The sequence below is a fragment of the Seriola dumerili genome, unplaced genomic scaffold (genome assembly GCF_002260705.1).
Source record: "Seriola dumerili isolate Sdu_G_001 unplaced genomic scaffold, Sdu_1.0 BDQW01000052.1, whole genome shotgun sequence".
Lineage (NCBI taxonomy): Eukaryota > Metazoa > Chordata > Actinopteri > Carangiformes > Carangidae > Seriola > Seriola dumerili.
Window position 1 is genome coordinate 14,106,261 of NW_019174307.1, and position 23,107 is coordinate 14,129,367.

General features: G+C 43.4%; 2 protein-coding genes across 3 annotated transcripts in view; both read left to right on the forward strand.

Annotated features, from left to right (window-relative positions):
- The first annotated feature begins 3,289 nt into the window (after window positions 1–3,289).
- On the forward strand, window positions 3,290–10,998 carry gpr156 (G protein-coupled receptor 156). The gene is made up of 9 exons (XM_022740968.1): window positions 3,290–3,406; window positions 6,138–6,265; window positions 6,360–6,495; window positions 6,580–6,690; window positions 7,338–7,463; window positions 7,773–7,868; window positions 8,025–8,261; window positions 8,943–9,101; window positions 9,353–10,998. Exons 1-9 carry the CDS (start codon window positions 3,290–3,292, stop codon window positions 10,649–10,651), a joined length of 2,409 nt encoding a protein of 802 aa, XP_022596689.1. The 3' UTR covers window positions 10,652–10,998.
- Window positions 10,999–13,711: 2,713 nt separating this feature from the next.
- gsk3b (glycogen synthase kinase 3 beta) overlaps window positions 13,712–23,107 on the forward strand; it is a 29,774-nt gene continuing 20,378 nt past the window's right edge. For both annotated transcript variants that reach the window (XM_022740474.1, XM_022740475.1), the window contains exon 1: window positions 13,712–14,557. In XM_022740474.1, coding sequence (XP_022596195.1) covers window positions 14,470–14,557 — 88 coding nt within the window. In that variant the 5' untranslated portion in view covers window positions 13,712–14,469. The remainder of the gene's footprint in view (window positions 14,558–23,107) is intronic.

The following is a 23,107-nucleotide window of genomic DNA, read 5'->3' on the forward strand; positions in this document are numbered from 1 at the left end:
GGAACAAATGCAGAAATATCTCTGCTGGCTCCGCTGCACTCAGAGAGAGACTGCCTCTGTCTTTTCATGTGATTTAACCAGCCTGCAGAACTATTGTGTGCCAGTCTCTCTGGAAGTCTGCTCCTGAAAAACAAAATATGATGAGATGATGTGCCTTTCTGTTTCTCTTTCCATTAAAGCAAGTGCTGTTATTCAGGGTATTTGTTTGCTCTGTGGACACAGAGTGTGCCGCCCTGTCCCATATGCCACCCAGTCCCCTGGGGCCCCTGCAAAACCATGCACCCACACTGTCACAACCCTCGTGCACTACATGGGTCACCTCACACTCTGAAACCCATTTGTGGAGCAGTTGGAGTTGGAAAGCTCTCCAGAGAGAGAGAGGGAGAGAGAGAGAGAGAGAGAGAGAGAGAGAGAGAGAGAGAGAACTCACACACACATACACACACACACCTCCCTTCTCTGACACACACAGCCTCCCTCCCTCCCTCCCTGCTCAGATGAAAACTCTGGCAGTCTCGTGAACTGCACTCTGAGTGACAGGATCTTCTCGGCTGACAGTTTGATGGACAGATCAATGTGTGGGATTCATTCCAAGTAGCTGTGCAGCTATGGGAACTTTGCAGCTATGTTAGATAGCACATTATTATTCAGTCATTTGCTTCCCACTTACATCAAAACGTTTCTGAATCTTGAGCGATGGAGTCTGGAACGGGACGAGGCGATGGGATCCACCGTGCGCTTTGGAGACCAAGGTTTGCTCTTTCAAACTTTTCCTTTAAGCGTTCTCCCTTTTCATTTTTCTTGAACGTGTTAATTTCTTCTCAGGCTGTCGTGTTGATTACTTTGATGTTTTTTTTTTTTTTTTACCGTGCACATGGTTGCAACTGCACGGATGCAGCTGGAAATGAGCACATGTTCTTTTTCACTCAGTGAACTGTTGATTACCGGTGGAGATCATGCAAGATGTCAAATAATCTAAGACTTTATTTTAATGTTCCATAGCATTAGTTGGTCTAAAACAAAACGCCGTGGTTTTCCGTTAACAAATATGTTGTTATTCCAGTGATAATTCATAGTGTCTTTTTTTGTTTTTTTTTGTTTTAATGTCCAACAGCTTTTCGTCTATTGTTTGGTTTGAGCTGGAGGCTCCGGTGCAGCCTCCTCACCTGAGATCAAATATGAAATTCATACATATGCAGATGACCAATTCCTAGAACCAGGCTGTGAAATGGACATGCGCCGGGCCTGAGGCGGGATTTCATTGTCAGTAAATTGCATTCTAACTCAGCTTAAAGAATAAACCTATAAACGGATTACAGACTGAAGAGGAATGTTTCAATATTGGGCCCTGAATCGGTCTTTACATGCGGCAGCGCCCGTGGTTTCACCGCTCTAATCTTAAAAGAGAAACAGAGAGATTGGCAGGACAATAAATGGGTTTAACTCCATTTTTTTTTTTTGTTAAAAGTTTTAAGGTAGCCCTCAGGCCACGCGCGACTCCGTTCTGTCTGAGCACAGAGGCCTGTTGGAAAAGGCCGATATATTCCTGATTGTTCAATTGAAGAAAAATTGGACATTACCTCACTTTAAACTGAAAGCTAAACTACACACAGTCCCGCCCTACATTCAGACTTCCAAGGCCACAGGTAGCTCAGGTATTACTTGCGGTTTACCCTTCAGGTCTCCTCGGAAGACACTCCTCATGACTATTCTGAACTGTCAAAACATGTCCATAAAAAATAACCCTGGGGACGGGCCCTGTGCTGGTTGCTTACACAGTGACCAACGTGCTAGATGTTGGCCGACCTTTGTTGCCCTCTGCAGGGTGGCGGGTTTTCACTCCAGCTGAAATCTACAGAGGCAGGATTTTGAAAAACTGAAGGAAATGCCTCTCTCTGCCGACTTTTCCTGCGGGAAGCAGCACTACTGTGATCTAAAATTGGAAAGTGACGAAAGGACATGAACAGGAACTCCAGACATTTCCCAGATATGCTGCCCAGAGGGCTTCATTGTTCTGTTAACACCAGTAATTTGTGGAAATAGGTCACTTTGGATTTCACTTAATAAGTTAGACCTACAAGACTTTTCAAATAGAATATCTCCATGTCACATAGGGTGGATTACTGTATGCTATTCTACGTTTCCTAATCATTTCACAAACCGGTTTGTGATTACTGATTTCCCACTCTTATTGTGATGGATCCCACAATCTAACTATAACAGAGGCCCTCAGGTTATCTGAGTCATTCTACAGACAGTGACGATACATGATGCCTAATAAAACACTGAGCTGTCTGCCAATTGGTATCAATAAGAGTGATCTAACATGGCCTCAACAACATGTGGCTGAGTCACTGCAGCGTGTAGACTGATCAGACTCTTTAGTCTGTACTACTTACAGCTCAGAGTATCAGGTGATACCATGCAGCATAATTAAATCTGCAACATGTCAGTGCAGCACGGGTAGCCTCATAAAAATGCCTTTGGCAAGAGTGACAAACAGTAGTTTGGTGATACTTCCCAAAGTTTACATCTTCAGTCTCTGATGCCTTAAATAACCAGGCTGATTGCAGATTATGTGGCCCTCGGTGAAACTGTAAATGATAGCTCTGGTATATTTCAATTGCAGTATTTTTTTCTTGTAGTCTCACTCTGTCTTGTGCACAGATGTGTGTCACAGCAGCGTGTTGGCTGGTTCACTTCTGTGATGATGACGCAGCGCTTGTGGAAACTGAGGACAAGCAGAAACACACCAGCTTCCTGTCACGCAGGCTAAGACCTGGCTTCTCAATTTGTTTTGTGCTGGGAAATAATGAACTTTATTAATACATTTTCATTCCATTTAGACCTTAACTAACATTCATTCTGTTGGGTTTATTTGTGCCTCTGGTCTTTTTCCTTGTTGTTTTAATATGAGTGCATTTCTCCTCTCAGGGGTTTCTGTGAGAGCACCACACTGTGGTGGCTGCAAGTCTTACAACAGTTCAGTGAATTACAGACCTGGAAATAGAAGACTTCACATAAAGTGTGTTTCTCTGGCCCCCAGTGCCTTCTGTTTTGCAGTTCAGTGGGTGCTCTCTTTATATTTATTTATATATTGGTACAGTGAAAATGTTATGACTCAACAGGGAACAAAAGATTTTATGGTTTAGCTCTCTCAACAGCTTTATTTACAAAGAATTATGTGTTTAATTTTCAGATGTCATTACACCCATCATATCTTTTTCTTTTTTTCTTTTTTTTCACTCCACAGGATGTGTGTGTAAAAGTGGACCGACTGGGGCCAATCATGGAGCCTGAGCTGAACTGCAGCTCCCACTGTGATTCCCCACTTTGTTTCATCCACTCAGGAGTCGACAGGCAGGAGGGCCTCGACATTCTGCAGAGACTATGCTTCCTCAGCACGGTAATCTCTCTCTGTCCCTCGTGCGCACGCAAACCTCACGTGTTTCGTGTCCACTTTGCAGTTGATGTTGGTGATTTCTTGGAATGTCTGTCTTTATATCACGAAAAAACACCCAAACAAATAAAATGCAACAAATGAAAACATGCTGGACGTGTGGTATTAACCCACTCAAGAAGTCAGTTCACTGAAAACAAATGGGGAAGGACTGGTGAAGCTATGTTTAGTATCGTCGCAGTCACTGGTGCCTTTAAGAAAAGAGTGAGTGGAGATCAGCAACATGACGCCGGCACAAGACAGAGTAATGTGACTTTCCAAATAGAAACTTTAGTAGCAGAGACACTGTGTCAGGGAACACAAACACTTTCCTCTCCGTGCTACACCACATAGACACGAGGTGAGTTATCTCTTTGATTTCCTTCATGCTTTATGATGTTAATTTATGCATGCATCGGTCTCCAAGTGTAGATATCATCTTCTCCCAAGGGGAAAGGAACAGTGAGCCGCGCTGTGTTTGCTTTGTTATGGTAATGGATTAAGTGACAAGATAGCATTTCAATGTACTGTTTTATTTTATTTAAATGTCCAAAATAATCCCTCGTTGTTATTGTCTGTTTAACTCAGCTGACATGAAAACTGTCAGATAAAATGAAACATCCTTTGATGTAATGTAACACCATACATTTGTTGCTATTCGTGGACGCAGACAGCTCACCAGGCGCAACTGTTTCTAGCGTGATAGTACAGAGGAAAGAAAAAAAAATACAAGGAATGGAGCCAACCTATTCCCTAAAATCCCACCTGCTTTTCTTTCTGGATGTGTTCCCAGATATGGCTACTGCTGGCAGTGTGCTGTCTAAGGAGCAGCTTCTTTGCCCCATCTGTCTGGATTTGTTTAACCTGCCAGTCTCCACTCCTTGTGGGCACAACTTCTGCAGGGATTGCATACAAGGATACTGGCAGAGCGCTAATCTGTCGCAGTGCCCCATGTGCAAGCAGAAGTTCTACAGGAGGCCTGAGCTCAAAGTGAACACCTTCATTTCAGAGGTGGCCTCTCAGTTCCAGAAGTCGTTGGAAAAAGAAAGTGAAAATGACGCCAGCACTGTGGACCAATATTCAGGCCATGAAGGAGGAGTGTCATGTGATGTGTGCGCTGGAAAAAGAGTCAAGGCTCAGAAATCCTGCCTGGACTGTTTGGCCTCCTTCTGTGAGACTCATCTGGAGCCCCATCATGTTCTAGGCACCTTCAAAAATCACCACCTGATTAATCCCACGATGAACATGCAGGACAGAGTGTGTAAGCAGCACGAGAAACTCCTAGAACTGTTCTGTAACACTGACCAGACATATGTGTGCCAGATCTGCATCAGGACGGACCACAAGGCCCATCACACCGTTCCTATAGAGGACAAGAGCCGAGACATGAGAGCAGAAGTCGGAAGGATAAACGAAGAGGTGGAAAAAATGATCCACGGTCGCCTGCAGGAAATCAGAGAAATCAATCAAACTGTTAAGGTCAGCGGAGGGAACACTGAAAGAGAGATTGAGGAGAGTTTGCATGTCTTCACCAAACTGCTCCACCTTATCCAGAGAGGCCAAGCTGAGGTGGTGGAGGTGATTGGTGCAAAGCAGAGGCAGGTTGAAAACAGGGCCGGCGGACTCATCATGGAGCTGGAGCAGGAGGTCAGAGATCTGAGGCAGAGAAACACAGAGCTGGAGCAGCTCTCGCGCACTGAAGACGACCTTTATTTTCTCCAGAGCTTTCCAGCCTTCTCCGCACTGCCGGCCACCGAAGACCAGTCCGACACCTGTGTAGAAAGTGCTGTGTACGTGGGCACGGTGAGGAGAGCAGTCAGGAGGGTGATGTGTCAGCTAGAGGAGACTGTAAAGGCTGAGACGAAGAGGCTGTGTGAGAGCGAATTTCAGAGGGCTCAGCAGTGTGCCGTGGATGTAACGCTGGATCCTGATACAGCGCATCCCAAACTGGTGCTGTCTGAAAACAGGAAACAGGTCTATCATAGTGATGTTGCGCTGAGCCTCCCTGACAACCCAGAGAGATTTTACCCCGGTGTTAGTGTTTTGGGAAAGGAGGGATTCTCCTCTGGCAGGTTCTACTACGAGGTCCAGGTGAAGGGGAAGACAGAGTGGGATATCGGAATCGGGCTTGAATCTGTCAACAGAAAAGGAGGGAATATGCTAAACCCAGAGAGAGGCTACTGGGCGCTGGGGATGAGAAGTGACAAGAGCTACTGGGCGCTCAGCAGCACTCCTATCTGTGTGCCGCTGGTGGAAAAGCCCCAGAGAGTCGGGGTGTATGTGGATCTGGAGCGGGGGCAGGTTTCTTTTTACAACGTGGACTCTGCTTCTCACATTTACTCATTCACTGGATACTCATTCAATGAAAGACTTTTCCCTTACTTTAACCCCCGGCGCAATCATGGTGGGATCAACTCCGCACCTCTGATCATCTCGCCTGTCAATGTCTAAAATGAGCTTGAATGCAAGGCTCTAGCATGATGTTTGTTGCTCTGTTTGTCTTAATAAAGTTTGTTTACTCAGATGCACCCTGTGTACTTTTTTCTGTTGCTTTTACCCCAATGTGAAGGTTTAGAATACATATACACAAATATCCAACAATGTAGGAGTGTGACGGCTACATCTGCACTATCTCAGATGTGATTTTAAGGGGTTTGCATGTGCATGTGTGTGTGTGTGTGTGTGTGTGTGTATGCAGATGGCAGTGGAGCTGCCGAGGCGGTCCCTCTCCCCGGTGCTGAGTGCTGTGGTGTGGACACTGCTGTCCTGTGGCATCCTGCTGGCTCTCTGCTTCCTCTTCTTCACCCTGCGCTTCAAAAACAACAGGTATTGTGCAAAACAAAATGCATACAGTATATAAACACAAAGACCCCATTTACTGAGATGTATGAATTCATTGTTGCACCTGTTGTATCCTCAGAATAGTGAAGATGTCCAGTCCAAATCTGAATGTCCTGACTCTCTTTGGAAGCCTCCTCACTTATAGCAGTGGCTTCCTATTTGCCGTTGATGAACAAACACACTCACAAGGTGGCCCATCCACAGCTGTGCTACAGGTAAGCACCCACGTCACCCTCAGTGCTCCATTATATTGTTGGATTAATCATTGGGACATAATTATGTAGTACTTTCTCCCACAGGCTCGAATGTGGACTCTTTGTGTCGGCAGTACCCTGGTGTTTGGCCCGATTTTGGGGAAGACATGGAGACTGTACAGAGTGTTCACCCAGCGGGTGCCGGACAAGAGAGTGGTAGGCATGCTCCACAGGCCTCCTGGAGGTCTTGTCTGTTTTCAGCATACAGATTCCAGGACCTTGTACTATGTTTATCTTTGTTATCCCTGTCACTCTAGGATGCATTAATTGGATTAATTATTATTTTAACCTTTTTTGAAGTTATTTTAACGTGTTTAATGAATGTTTTTAAATTGCTGGTATTCGATGTTTAGAAGCAAAGCAGACACAACTTGAAAGATGCACTGATAAAAAAAAAACAAGAGGTGCATGGATATCATCTAGTTTCTATAGCTGACTTTCATAGCGTCCTTAGTCAACATATATTATGTAATTCTCGTGTCATATCCTCGGTCTCACCTGCTTGTGGGTCTGTTTCTTTTGTAATTAGCAGAAAATAATGTGAAGAGAATTCAGTAGGAATGAAGGCCATGGGCCTAGATAAGCCTTTTGTGTGGATTCAGAAGATTGAAAAAAAAATCTTATCATTACGTCACAAGATTTTTTTCAATTAATTTCAAAAAGAGACGTATGATATTCCAAAAGTGCCTAAGTGACGAGGGCAACACAGAGGCATCTCCCAAAGAGTGACTACATATCGATTGAAAACTGCTGCATGGATAAAATGAGCTTGTTTTTCGATGCGACTCTGCTTTCTGTCTCAGATCATCCGAGACATCCAGCTGATGGGCATGGTGGCTTTGTTGATCCTGGTGGACATGCTGGTTCTCACCACCTGGAACCTCACAGACCCCATCAGGTGTTCACGATCTGTCAGAGCTGTTGTCAAGGTAGAATTGAATGGTGATTTTGTGAAGCTGTACAGCAAGGCAGGTGATTTTGTTTTGTTTGATCACACAACAGTGTGGGGACTATAAGAGATAACACATAGTAGATAATTAACCCTTTTCTGCTTATAGTTGTCAAGTTATGATTACTTGATTTATACGATTTTGCAGGAAAGTTTGATTGTGTGACTACAAAATCACAAACTCCTTCATCTTCCTAACTTAGTGTAATTAATTATACACACATTGGTGATGTTGCCAAATATAATCGCGTTGAAACTCACTAACTGTGTATGGTTTTCCCTGATGTAGTTGGTGGAGAGAGACATTTCCTACTCTTTGTCTCGTCTGGACTCTTGTTCTTCTGCATACTCAGATCTGTGGGCTATCATTATTGCAGTTCAAAAGGTAAGTATTCTTTGATCTATTCAAATGCAATGATAACATGACTACTTTTACTACTACTAAGTACTGCTATATTTATCATTATATACGTCTAGGAGAGCCCAGCATTAACAAAGGGATGGATTTCAACATCTTTGTGCTTTGTTTTTCACTCTTCAGGGTTCTCTTCTCCTCTATGGCACTTACCTGGCTGGGTTGACCAGCAACGTCAGCCACCCCCCAGTCAACCAGTCTCCCACCATCATAACAGCCGTTACTTTGGTCACCCTCTCCTCAGCTGTGGTCGTCCCCGTGTCCGTCTTCCTGCAGGCCTGGCCCAACCTGGTCTACAGCGCTGTGGCTGGAGCCATCTTCATCTGCACACTGGCTACTAACTGCATGCTGTTTGTGCCTCAGGTTAGAAGGAAACATCAGAGGATGCACATGCAAGATGCATGAAACTGCTGAGGAAAAGGGTGTCTTAGAAAAAAAACAAACATTTATTTATTTATTTGATCAAAAAAAAAAAAGAAGTGTCTTTAGTCTTCAAAATCCCCTCTGACATTTCCTTGTTTTCGACACTGGTACTTTTGTAGCATCTGTCAAGCACAAACCACTAAGGACAGGAATTTTATTGTTTGGGCACAACTGTCAGGCAATCATAGGATACTCTGTCTGCAAACCAATAGCAAAGACAGACAGTCAATCAGACAGGCAGAAAGTGTAGATAGACAGACGCATGACAAGCAGATGAATGATAGCTATGTGGATGACTTTCTCTTTTTTTGACCTCCCTTTTCCATATGCGTGTCAGTTTGTGGTGTCTATCAGTGGAGTATGACTCACACAGATGCTGTTTATGAGTCAGTTTTATGTAGGCTATTGTAAACAGGTTTATGACTGGCACTGGGTTTATGTTATGATAAAGGAATGCAACTCCAGTGGAAATGAAGGCAGTATCTGAACAGTGAATAATACACTCAAACACACCTGCTCCAAAGGTCCCATGTCAAACGATCCCGGTAACATTTACTCGTGTATGTATTTCTATAGCTGACAGTTTGTGTAATGATCTCTACATTCATCTGTATCATGCAGTTGACCCAGTGGCGGCAATTTGAAGAGGATCAGAACAACCCGGGTCAGATGGCCAAGTACTTCAGCAGCCCCAGTAAGAGCCAAGCGTCTGTGTACAGTCAGGATGAGATCTACTACCTGCTGGGGGAGAACACCTCCATGAAAAAACTCCTTAGTGAGGTACTGCATCTGTCTGTCACAATGCTATCTGCTATTTAATAAGAGATTAAACTTCTGTTTAATATTTTTCCTGATGGTGTCTGCACTTAGAAAGCATAATTGCAATTAATGGAGCTTTTTTTTTTAAGCCATAGTAGTAGGGTGGCCAGTGACAAAGTGTGATCTGTTGGTCAATTGGTCCACAACACAACACAACTTTTTTTCTCTCATCTCAAATTATTTACCATTGTGTTTGTCATTACTATCTCCAGAAAAACGCTGTGATTGACAGTCTGCAGGAGCAGGTGAATAACGCCAAGGATAAACTCCTGCGACTCATGTCAGCCAGCCAGCCCTGCAATGACCAGGACATGGATTCCTCTGCCACCAACCTCAACTCCTCCTCCACTCAGACCACAGAGCTTCAGTCAGACGGCCCCTCTTCTTCTTCTCTACCTCAGAGAGACACTAAATCTCAACTCTCACCCCCTCACCTCACTGCTGCTGCCGTTACACCATCTTCAGAGCTTCCCACTGCTCCAAACACCTCAAACCCCATTAGTGCTTCCTCCCCTCTCGCTGATGAAAATGAAAAGAGTGTCTCTATCTCTGGCCCTATGGACAAAGACACAGCTGAATCCAGAACAGATGAGGATCTCAAACAGCCTGTGTCCCTCCCGTCCTCTGGATTACTCAGGACGGCAGAGGAGACTGTTAACTTTGTCACTTCCCTACAATGCCGTAGAAAACCCTTACAGGTTGAAACCTTTGGCAGTCGCAGTGGCCTAACATCTCCGCTGGGAGCAAATGCCAGACCGACTGGTTTTGTCAGCAGCGAGCAGTTGCAGGAGATCCTCCAGGAGCTGAGCTTGGATGCAGTCGTGGAAAGCGCACTTCGATCTCCGGGTCAAACCGCCAGGATGCCCTCCGCACTCTCCCCTCTCTCCCTGCGGATGCCACGCTCCCCTTATCCACCCGTTCTCTTCCGTTACCCGAGCATTTCGCCTTACGCAATGAGGAAACGACGGCCGCCCTTCAACTCATCAAGAAGAGGTTTGACTCCCTGCGTCTACACAGGCTGTGGGAAGATAAGGGAAAACTGTGAACACCAAAATCCAGGCAGGCACCATGATGGGGTCACCGTGGATGGTAATCTCCTCCGGGTTGACAACAGTGAACTTGAGCTAGAGGAAGACGAGGAGGAGGAGGAAGCAGAAAGGCAGGGCGTGATAAGAAAACGTCGTAGGTGTGTTTCAAAGTCTCACAGATGTTCTGCGCTGCGCTGTGCAGAACACGATCACACGGCTCGACCTGATATGGAAGCTGGTGGTGATAATGAGCAGCACCACAGACACATTCGAGACTCCTGTGGGTACTGGGACTCAGACTCCAGCAGCTCAACAGACTACTGTTACTACCACCGTCCATACTGTGACTCCTGCCTGCAGCGGGGCTCGCTCCTGTCCTCCTCCTCAGACTCCTCCGACAGCGAGTACGAAGGCTTCACCAGCCTCTACCGCTCCCCACGCCCTGTGGTGTTCAAAGAAGACCTCAAACCCACCTTTGTATGAACACACATTTACTGCACTTTACGGGTTCATCCATTTCCACCACTTGAATTCATGTCCTAAAAACATGAATATTAGCTTTGAGTATAGACAAATTTCAGTGTGCACAAAGCTAATGTGCATCTGTTATGGGAGATACTTTGACTGTAGCTTTCAATAGGAATGTGTTTTGCATTCTGTATGAAGAGAGGGCTGATATTCTTGAATCTTGCATCGTGGGACAGAGAGTATTAGATTCGTGAAATCTTTTTGTAGCTCAAAAGCACACAATGTTGTTTACTTTTATTATTACTTATGGCTTTATTTGTACATTTCTGCTGTCAGATGAAAACCCTTACATTCCAAACATGTCTGACATTTAGAGTAAAAGATAAAAAAGCCCAGAAAGCAAAATTAAAGGTTTTCGCAGAACAGTTGAAATTTGCACTATACAAGCTATTATGCAGATGCTATATTTATTTTAATATTTATTAGTAGATGTTTTGGTAGACATATTTCCTATCTGTCTCCTTTTTACTGTTTTACATTGTCATATATGTTACTTAAAATGATGCTATGCCTTTTTATTACATTGTCAGCAGTTTGTTGTTTGAGTTTTGCTGTAATTTCAAATGACCTACATTGTCTACACAATGCTCTACATTTATCGTCACATGCCTCCCATCTATAGCTGGTTTGTGAGGCACCACACCCTGTCAGAGCAACTGGTGAAAACAGGTCACTGCTATGACTTTTATACACTTAATTGCTTTCTCAGTATTATTTGTCCCTATTCATTCAGAGCATTTAATGTGCAAAGGTCACAGTTGTCTGAAGTATATGTTTCGTGTGTGTGTGTGTGTGTGTGTGTGTGTGTGAGAAAGAGCGAGAGAGAGAGAGAGGGTGAGACAGAGAGAGAAAGAGAGAATGCCCTGCTGATCTTTAAGTCATTTTTTTCAAAAGAAAAAAACTCCATATCACTTCATGTTCATTCTGCCCCTATTAAGCCCGACTTTCTCACATTCCCCCAACACATCTTACCCAGAGAGCAGGAATAATACCCAGCCCCAGGTTTGTTGTGTGTCAGCTTGTTTTAAGATTTAGATATACAGCATGTAGGCCCTTCTGTAAGACAGAGCCACCATGTCAGTTTCCACTTGTACTTTAGTGGGGGTGCATAATACCACACTAATTTGTAATTGACCAAGTTACCACCAAGTAAGTGCCCCACAGACAACCCAAGACTTCTGGGGCACCTCACCACTTTGCCTGACTCGTAATCTAGCCTTGACTTCATGTTAATTGCAATACTAAACTTGATGTTTATTTACCTTTATTATTTCCCAGGGTTAGAATATTTGCCAGCCTCTGTGTCATGTGACTTTAATCAGAACCTAAACACTTCCTCAAGACAGATACTGGAGTTTTTATGATATCTCTGCAACACAGACAAAAACAGAACAGTATCTCCCCACCCTCTTATTTTAAATTTCTCTTTCCTGACTTGCCCTTCTCTCTCTCTCTCTCTCTCTCTCTCTCTCTCTCTCTCTCTATCTATCTCACTCCCTCCCACTATCTCCTCTCAGTATTTTTTTCTTCCTCTAATGGGAAAATGTGTGTTTGCCGGGGGAGGTGTTGCTATGAAGGGAAAACAGCGTCTTGTGTTACTTCTGCTCAGCTGCCTGTTTTTGAGACGCGGCTGCTCTCTATTCCGCATATAAACCATTGAAGGGCAGCCTGGGAGAAATTCCCTTTGATATTGAGCATAACAGATTATAAATAAACCACACAAAAGACTGACTACCAGCATCATTCTGCAGAAGGAGAGACTTTCCTGCCAAGCCTAGATGACTGAGATTAAGATGAGGAAAACTGGCACATGATGAATTGTGGAATAAAAATAGTTGTCAATCAATCACACACATATTTCTGTCTCCAAATAACAGAGTATTTCATGGTTATCCACTACATAATTCAACATTTATCACAAAGTTAGAAATAGATGGAGAGTAGTTCTGATAGACCTCACTTGAAATGTTTTAGGTCATTAGAGAAGCAAAGAGGATTTCCAATATGTTTTAACTAATGGTTTCATCAATGGTTAATAAATCATCTACTAATTCATTGTTGTTCAGTTATAAGCCCTTAATAAGAACATTTTTTAGGGAAGCCAGATAGTGGAAAAAAAAAATCTGTGGCTGAATTGACTACTTTGTGAAAAAGAGCTGCAGAGGATTTGGGACCGAAATCCAACTATTAACAACTTATTAGCGATTTTTCGCAACTTGGCAACACGAACATGGCTGATAATGAACTAATTTATAAAGCATGAGAAGAGGTTCCAAGTTCAAGGTAGCTTTATTGTCTTTATACAATACAGGAATGAAACTAGTAGGCTATGACATAAACAATAATAAAAAAGATGATAAACTTTATTCATGCAATACAGCTTAAATTGCATCACAAATAAAAAGGAGTGGCTGTCAATTTAAACATCAAGGATAGAAAAAAAATAAAATGTAAAGGCGAAATTTAGCTACGCGGATAAAGGTTTGTGTTGACGGGGCAGCCATGTACATACATTATTATGAATTATTATGAATTAAAAAGTGTCGAGGAGAGGCAGAGGGTTAGCTTTTGTAACTAACATAGCAACAGTGCTGCATGACCACCGGTGCACTGTGACAGCTGGGTCCATTTGTACTGACAGTCTGGTTTCGCAGCTCCATTGGTCGACGAAGTAATCAATCCTGGGAACAGACCCGCCCATTGTCCCTGTCGCGGCACGGGGAAAAGCCTTTGAAGTCACGAGGGCGGTGCCAAGCAAATTTTGCCATGTGGTGCTCAAGACCGGCGTTCTCATTGGCACAGAGGAACACAGTCAACGCCTATTTTTGAAGGATACCCTCTGTGATTGGCTAAATCGGCCACCCCAGATTCACCGTTTGCGCGTTCACAGTTTTCCTATTCTCCGTCGCGATTTACGTCACCAGCGTGAACCTCCTCCCACGACAGCGGAGCAATCCCTTTACCCCTTTACGGAAATGGCGTAGCTAAGGTGCGTAGCGACAAAGACAGCGAGCCCGAAACCTATGGGGAAGGAATAAAAAAAGAAATTCGGTATCGTCGCACTCTGTGCCTAAAGACCATCATTTTCTGAAGAGCTCGCTGCTCCGGGGCCTCGTTAAAGACACCGAAATTAGACGGCGGCGAGGGCGGATTTTGAGTCAGCGTAAAGCCATTGAATTCGCTGAAGAAGACTGTGGCAACTGGCAGATTTTCCGTTGGACGGTCTGTAGGCTAGGGTATAGCGAGGGAGCCGCCATGGCAGTCGGATCATTGAGCCTCCACATCGGGATATGAAGAGGAGCTGCATGTGTCCCGAATCGTCAAGAAAACGCCGCATATACAAGTGATCCGCACCGGATCAGCACTCTTAACATCTGAACTCACCCTTCTTCATCTTTGTGAAATTGATTTCGCTTCCAGAAAGATATCGCAGTTGGTTTTAATCGGGGGGCCACAGGGAGAGGCCAGATTCATGACTATTTTAGTCGGAGACGTGTGTTCAAAGGCCCGCTGAAAGAAAACCTGGAATATACGGAAGAAATGATGCTTTGATTGACTGCTGCTGGGAAAGAAAGGGTAGTTTATTAGGTGATACGAACTAAGTGTGAAGGATTGTGGGATAAAGGGATCTCGTTCTGCCTGTCCGCCCTGTGAATTACAGTGATATTCATTTACTGGCATCCTCTTTGGATGAGAAGGGTCGGCGAATCGATCAGTCCTGCCGTTTAGCAAGTCACAGTCTCCCGAGTCGAGAGAATCTAAGGGATTGGATCATGTCGGGTCGGCCCAGGACCACATCCTTCGCGGAGAGCTGCAAACCAGTGCCGCAGCCCTCTGCTTTCGGCAGCATGAAAGTCAGCAGTAAGTACACCACTGTAATTCTAGAGAAGCCTACCTTTTTCTGCATGCACCAGGCCCAGTGTGGGCTACATATCCTCGCTAAATGTCTCCTCACTAAAATGTGTCAAGCGAGTATGACGTTAGCTCCGGATAGCCTAGCCCTGCCATATATCTGTGTCACTGACTGAGATTGGCCGGTGCTGAGTGGCACACACACACACACGCGCGCGCGCGCGCTCGCACACACACACACACACACACACACACACACACACACATACACACACACACACACACACACTGCTCGCCTCGGTGTGAGCACACACCGCTGCGCTCTGATGCGCCGCCCCGGGGCCGGTCAGCCTGGTCAGGGTTAGCAGGCCGCGCCGGCCAGTGCCGGGCCAGAGGAAGGTAGTGTTGGCACGAGCCCAGGCCATACATCAAGCCTTCTGCTTTTACCGCAGATCCGGTCAGATTATTGTGCATTTGAATATAGAACAGACATCATAGCGGAATTACTACACAGCGTAATAGGGTTAAAGCGATAGGGCCGGTCTATTACGCAACTGTCAAGTCGGGAGGTGCGCCCATAGTTGAAACTGACGTGATCCCGGAGAGGGCTGGTTCACTGATCTTGGAGTCTGTGGACTGTGTCGAAATCAGACGTCGCGGCGACTGAAGGGGAGTGTGACACATAATATCCTGTTCATGAGGTGGCACCGTGTAGACTGGCTGCAGAGCGATGAAGCCATGCGACTGTCCAGGCCTACCTGCTCAACAGTGTCGAACCACAGACAAATCTCGTTTAATTTCTGCCTCATATGATCTCTGCTGGGAATGTTACACTCATTCACCGTTCAGTGTTTGTTTTTATGTCAAAATTTCTCTCTTCTCAATCTGGCATCATACTGCATTTTATCACAGTATGTGTGTTTTATAGACTGCAGATACTGCAAGTTAAAGTAATCAAATGTCACTACGAGAGCTCCATCTCTTTCTGATATGGTGATATGAGACAAGATATCATTTAGGGGTATGTCTTCAGCAAGTTTGCATTACAGTTGCATGACATAAATTTCAGTTTATTAGACTGTTCCAGCTGATATGAATTTTTAACCATAATATCCTCATTATTAATGACTAATGTCTGCCCTGGCTGGAGACATCTACCTACCTACCGAGCTACACCCTTTTCTTATCTTGCATGCAGATACACATTTGGGTGTGTGTGAGGAAAAAGTGAGGCTGTTGAGGAATGTTGGTGGTGCTTCGGGGCTCTGATGTGATCATGATGTGTGTTAGTGGGGTGAGGCCTGAGGCTGAGGCTCTCTTCTGGGCCTTGGCACTGAAAACCACTTAGGACACACACACACACACACACACACACACACACACGCACACACAGAAGCACTCCAAACTCCCATCCCTAACCCAATACCTCTCTTGCCCCAGATATGGGTGTTAAAGCTTTGGTGTGTTCCTGTCAGTTTGGATCGTTCATGTTATGTTGCTTTTCTAGGGGAAATTGTTATTTACTTAAAACAAAATGTTGTGCTGATCAATAAGTTGGCTAAATGTAAAACCTCTTGGACTGAGAATCTTTGGCCTAATTGTTGTGCAGACATAAGCTACTGAATTAGCAGAAAATGCGAAGCTGACCTTGTGGTCTTAACATTGCATGCGTTTTACACCAGTCTCTGGCTGAGCTTTCTCTCCCTTTTTTTTTTTTTTAATATTTTTTCTCCTAGAGACTCATCTGGTAAGTCAATACATCATTATCAGTCATTAAAGGCTGAAGCTGAAATTGCCCAATTAACTGGGTGTTAAATAATCTGATTTCTGCACGCAGGTGGCGTCCAGTCCCATAGAGAAAAGTAGAGAAGTTGATTGTTCAGTCGTCTCTTGTGATATAATTTCAACATGAAACATTTCATGCAATGATCTCTCCAGCTATATTTTACATAGGAAGCAAAGAATGATTGCGACAACAGGTGAGACCTTAGGTTCAAGAAAATGTGAATGTTTAAAGGAAAACTCTGTTCATTCCACTCTGGCTTCGGTTGCCGTCCTGACAATTGATTGTCTTTAAAAAGTCTACTCTAGGGTACTGACATTGGTGGGTTCCCATCTATTTTTACCTCTCATCTTCATGTGTTCTTCACAGTTTGAGAAAATAGGTCCAATAAAAATCTAACTAAACAATTTTTGTGCCATTCACGTCTGTGGAGTTGCCGAGAAATCAATGGGTTCAGCTAGAGAAGAACTATAATTGGATACTTTATGGGCCAAAAAACAAGGAAAACAGAACAACTTTGCCTGGTGAGCAGCTTTCATTGGTTTGAATGATGTGGCAGTTATTCAGTTAGTTCTTAAAACATACCAAGAGCGAAGTGGGTAAGTCACATATTTTAACACAATCCGTCGTTATTCATAAGGACTGGGACAAAAAGGAACTTGTTGACATAATCAGATCTGGATCTACAATCTGGTGTCGAGCTGATGAGCAGGATTCAGGAATTGGTTTGATATGTGCTGTTCTGGCTGGCACAGATTCTTTGGGTTTGTGGATTTACATAATAGAAGCAATTACACCTGCTGGCTTAAATGAAACCTGTAATGTAGAACTGGGTGAGGCAACTCCTTGACAGTATATCATTATATATGTTATAAAGTACAAGACTAGATAATGGCTTTGACTGTTGTAGCATTGTGATGCACTATAGTTTAAATATTTCCTGGTCTTAAAGGTTGGATTAGAGAGTTTCCTTTACCTGTTGGCAATCACAGCCATAGTACTAAAGATTTTTTGTTACCATATATCAACCACTCGTTGTTTGATTTAAAAGCAGCATTAAAACACCAATAATCAAACCCACATAGATATTGTCTTATTATCACTAAGTGCTCATTTTTCTCATTGATTACAGTAAATGTTTGGTTAAAATGTCAAAAAATAGTCCAAATATCTGGGGGACGAAGTGAGGAAGTTTTCTGTCATTTAAGACGAAGGAAAACAGGAAATCTTCACATCTGAGATGCTGGAGTCAGCAAATTTTTAGACAAATTACTCAAACAGTTGATCATTAAAATTAATTATCCCTTGAATTCATTAATTGACTAAATGTTTAATCTCTACTCCATTGTCGAATAAGGATTACTTTTGTGAAAGTAATGGTCTCCCCATCAACAAATGACAACAGACGCTTAAATTAAATAATGAGACACTCACAAATGCTCACGTTCTTCTGGCATTTCCTTTTTCAATCTAAAGTAGGACGTGTCATTCAAAGCTACACGATCTGCAGTGTCAGCTGTGTCATGATTGTACTTTGGACTGAATTTATATAACAACATGTTGGTGTCTACCTGGTCTTGTTTTTTTTTTCTTTTTCTCTTGCATGTCACCTAGTGTTAACCTGACCTCCACCACACTAATACACACACTCTGACACACTCTTTACACTTGTGTGTGTGTGTGTGTGTGTGTGTGTGTGTGTGTGTGTGAGAGAGAGAGAGAGAGAATAACTTGGCTGATGATCTCAAGCAGCTGGGGCCAGTGTGCACGATCCTGGAGAGAATACTCCTACCCCTCCTACACAGGCAGACAGAAACACACACACACACACACACACACAGACATATACATATATACATTCGCACACCCACATGAGCACTCTTAGGTTTTGTTTTTTAGGGTGAGGCAGCTGGCCAAGAACAATAAGCGGCTTGTTTAGCATTTCAAAGCCACAGCTCTCTCTCTCTCCCTCTTTTCTCCCCTTTCCTTTCTGTCCCTTTCTCACATTTAGCAAGTGATGATGGGAACAAAATGAACTAATTACAGTCTTTGATTCCAAATGAAACAGCAGGACTTGCAGACAAGAGAAGAACAATCTGAATCACTCAGGATTTAAAAGAGAGCTGAATTTTGAGGGAAAGAGACATGAGCAGATGATCAGTCTCTGCTCAGTCCACTGGGTGTAGTCAGTGTGGTGTCAGGGACTGGGCAGCCACGGCTCTGCAGGCTGCACACCACTCTGATATCAAAAAAAAAAATCTATGCACCCACATCGAGTCTGGTCAAAAACACACCGATACCTTGATGTCTCCATGTAAGCGCTGCTTGGCCAAACTCGCTCTGTGTCAGCAGCGACATTCCTGTGACGAGAGGTTCCAGCAATGTGGTGAATTATCTCATCAGCCTTGCAGCAGCGGTGGAACACTTTGCATGAGTGTGTGTGTGCGTGAACGAATGTACCTGCACACATTAACACAATGCATGCATGCTATTGCTGCTGGTACAGTCTGTTTTGTTGTTGAGGAAGTTAGCAAGTGTCTTCGTACATTCCCCACAAATGGGACTTTGACCTGCAGTGCACAGCTGCCATGTAACAAAGCCCATTAACATTTTGTACATTTTGTATTTTGGAGACCTACTCATACATCCAGCATAATAACACTGACATAACCCAAGTGAGAAAGTGCTTTTGACAGTTTGAAGTAATAAACGGGTTTATAACAGCATAGTAATAAGGCTCAGTGTTTGATCACCGTGTCTGTGTTATTATATTTCAACTCTGATAGCCACAAAGTTTAATAAATGCAGTATGTACATATATATATATAATTAATATACCATAATTAATATAGTTGTTTTACCTGAAAAGGCGTCAGAGAGGAATGAACATATGGACAGTTTGGCAGGTGCTCATTCTGTGACATTCGCTTGTAGTGATGCAACATGAGTGGTGTGAAAAATATCCCTCATCTTGCAGTAAATACATGAATAATGTTACCACTACAACCTGCCACTGTCTCATATGTTACCACTGCACTCCATTTCTACCCTAATACTAGCTCCAAAGCGGATCGCTCATCACGGCGAGGCATTCAAGTCAACTTTAGCAAACAATTTCTTTGTTTGTGTTAGACAAATACATAAACATCAACTCATTACAAAAATGTAGCCAGAGGGTTAATGTGCCTCTGGTTACAAACGAAAACGGTCATTCAAACGGTTGTTCAAAACTGTAGGAGGACAAATTGCAGAATATTAGACTGTGTTGACAGAAACTGGTTTCATTTTAGAGATGTTATCCTGTTGACTATCTGCTTCAAGGCATTACTGTACTTTACCAAAATTCCTTAAACACCCAGTCAAACTTGCTGATGATGTTGGATTATTTGGGCATACGTCTTGAACAGTGGGCATATGCGTGACCAAATGTTACTTTTAGGCTAATGCTCTATTTGTGAGGAAGTGAATAACAAAAGATTTATGGGCTCAAATAAGGGTTAGTGAGATTTTGAGCTTGTGAAATGATGCTCAGAAATAGTTAGAAAGCCTGTGATTGTACTGTGTGTGACCCTCCTGTAAACCCATGAAAAATAAAAAAGCTGCATATGAAATTCAAGTTTGTGAATGTGTGGAAAAGATTTGTAGGTGTAGAAAAAAATTAAATAATGTCTGAATAGAATTCCCCAGGTTACAGACACAAAGGGAAAAAGAAACGCTTTTGTGAACATCTGAGTACAGATTCAAAGCAGAAAAAGTGAGCGTTCCCAGACTGTGAGTGCGACTCTGGAGTCACACATGCCCATGCCCACACAAACATATTAACATTAATAAAAGCACAGCGCCTTAGCTTTTATTTGTGGTACATGCCATCATCATCAGTGCATTTGATTAGACTCATAAATGTAGCTCGAGAAAATGCACCAGCTTTTGAGCGCCAACAGATTTGTGTCTATAAGTTGGCAGCAAATGCTTGGTGTTGTTTAAGGCTGCAACTGCTAATTATTTTCTTTATTGATTTAATATGCAGATCCATTTTCTTGATTAGTCGTTTGGTCGATTAAATGCATCACATCACAGAGTACTTGTTGACATCATCAGATGTCTTCTTTTGTCCAGACAACAGTCCAAACCTCTAAGATCAATCTTGCTCACCTTTGTATTGTAACCCTAACCCTAAGCGTTTGTAGCAAAACATGCTCAAGCATTTTGTTATCAGAGACAAATCTGGTAATCTGGGAGTAAACCCAACCTCACATGTGTCCTGTAACTGCTCAACAGTAGAGTTGTTTTGGCCTCGTTGTGTGCACACATTAGCCGTATTCAGTTGTGCCCTGAACTAGCCTGGTGACCTGAATTGAATATTGATGCCCCTTGCTAAAAGTTCCAGCAGCTGTCTCCCTACAGTCTCACTTTGTAGTCGAGTAAATTTGTCATGCTAGTTATATTGTTGTTGCAGGCTGATTGACAAAGTAACCATGGCAACGGTGCAAGCACATGTTGCAAGGTCGGTTCACTTTGGGGATGATTTATTTTAATGGAAATTTCATTTCACATGTGAAGTGAAGATAATCCGTCACTAGTCGTCGGTGGTTATTGCGGCAATTCTCTGTCTGTGTGAAGATTGACAGATTATGAAAATGATTTTTCAGCTTTAGCAGATTAGTGTGTGAAGGGGTCATGCGTCACACACACATGTCCAATCAGTCACTTACAATGCAAAGAAAAAAGATTTCTGATTACTTGGCCGTTCTTTATTTGCACCAGTGTGATATCTGACTGTGAGCTACGTGTGTGTGAGTGAGTGAGTGTGTGTGTGTGCGCGCGCGTGTGTGTGCACAGACTTTTCTCACGGTTTGAGGAAGTGCAGAGGCGTCATAGAAATGGCCCTGCTGGAATATGTAGGCCGAGTCACATTTCTCTCTCTCTCTCTCTCTCTCTCTCTCTCTCTCTCTCTCTCTCTCTCTATCTCACACGCTCTCTCTTAGAAAGTCTATTTCTGTCGTTACAGAGTCCGTCCTCAGTTTCTCTTTCTAGACTTGGTCCTGGAGAGTGAAGACCTGTTGGTCTTTTTTTTTTTTTTTAAATCCCTCCTGCCCTTTCCTCATTCCTTGATCATAATCACATCTTCAGTGATTAGACCACTCACTGGCCATACAGGAACAAGCACACACATAAAACGGTTATTTTATGTCCGGGAAGGGCTTTTTCTTTCTTTTGCCCATGTGTGTGTGTGTTGACAGAGGCACTCTTTGTGTCAAAATCAATAACCCTGTTTGAAAATAAGCCCAGCCAGTGAGTATGAAAATGGATCAGACCTCTGGGTTTACTGGTTTACTTCCAGTGTTAAAATAATTCAAGCCATGCGGGGTCACACGAAGACTAGTCACAGGCTGGTGGTTTGCCAGAAGTCGGCACGAGATGGTCGCTTCCACCCATTATTGGATAAGACCCTTTGGCCTGCCAGTGTCCTTTATGTGGAGGTGGTCTGCTCCCGCAGCATGCTGCATGACATTTCTATTAAGTAACAACAGGCCACGGTTATTAAGCAGCACTAATCCACTCATCAGCGTGATTTTGTACCCACTATGAGCTGCTGACAAATGTCTCAGCAGCGTCTGTCTCAGCAGTTCACCTAAAATTAGACAAATTTAACATGGATGTTTTGATTTTTTTCTTTTTTTTTTCTTTTGGCTTCTGTACAACTTTTTCACACAAGCTGCAGTTTGTGTGAAAGAGACAGAGAGAGAGGGAGGGATATCGATTTAGAGAGGATGCAGGTGTTATGTTGTGTGGAGGATTTGTTGCAAATAGTTTGTGTGGAAGTATGGGGTTTTATTTGAGAGTCTAGAAGCAGCATCCATCAATAGAATGCACATTCTTGCGTGGTTGTCTTTTAACTGCCAGCTAATATGAACTTTACCCTTTGAAACTACTATGGATTGGTGTGTGTGGAGGGAGGGAGGGAGGGAGGGAGGGGGACAGTGTGAGGCAGAAGGAGAGAATCCACTTAAACAGGAAAAAGCCTCCATGTCGTGATCTCAAGGGAGCGGAGCCAGCTCTTCACTGAGTGGAGAGGAAGGTATAAAGAGGAGGAGGGGTGGGGGGCATGTAAAACAATTTCCCATCTATAGTGCATTAGCATCCCAAACATTCATAGTCTTATGAGCTTATGACTTTTCACTGATAATAATCTTGAGTAGCACAACGGTTTGTCTATATGGTTTGTGAGTTTGTCGAGTGGTTGCAGACCAAGAAAGCTTGATGCTTTGATTTGTATTAAAGTGCCAATGTGTAGTGTCAAAGAGGAAATACAATGAATTCAAGTGTCCTTCTCTCTGCATCTGTTGAGACTTAAGTTTCATTGTCTTTGGGAGAGCTTTAATATTTAATTTCCTATTAGTCAAAGTAGACCTAAAAATTACAAACACATTTCATGGTGGTTTTCAAACTGTTTCAGGGTTATAGTGAGTCTTTGTAGCTCGGATGCTGTGTTTCAGCTCAGCCATGATTCACACTCAGTCAGTCAGTTGGGAGCAGATCAGCATAAGCACAGCTGTTGATCTGCAGGAAGTACTGCTGGAACCAGTGGGGCTTAAACTGGCTGTACCTAAAGAAAGACATGGGATTGTTTATGTTTCTCTCCGCCACAGAAATTTGACAGAAATTTGCACAAAACAAAACCTGGCTCACTTCTCCAACAAGGCGGCTGTTACGGCCTTACATGTTCCAGTTTGACTCTGAGATGATGACGACCATCTGCTTATTTTTTTTTTTTC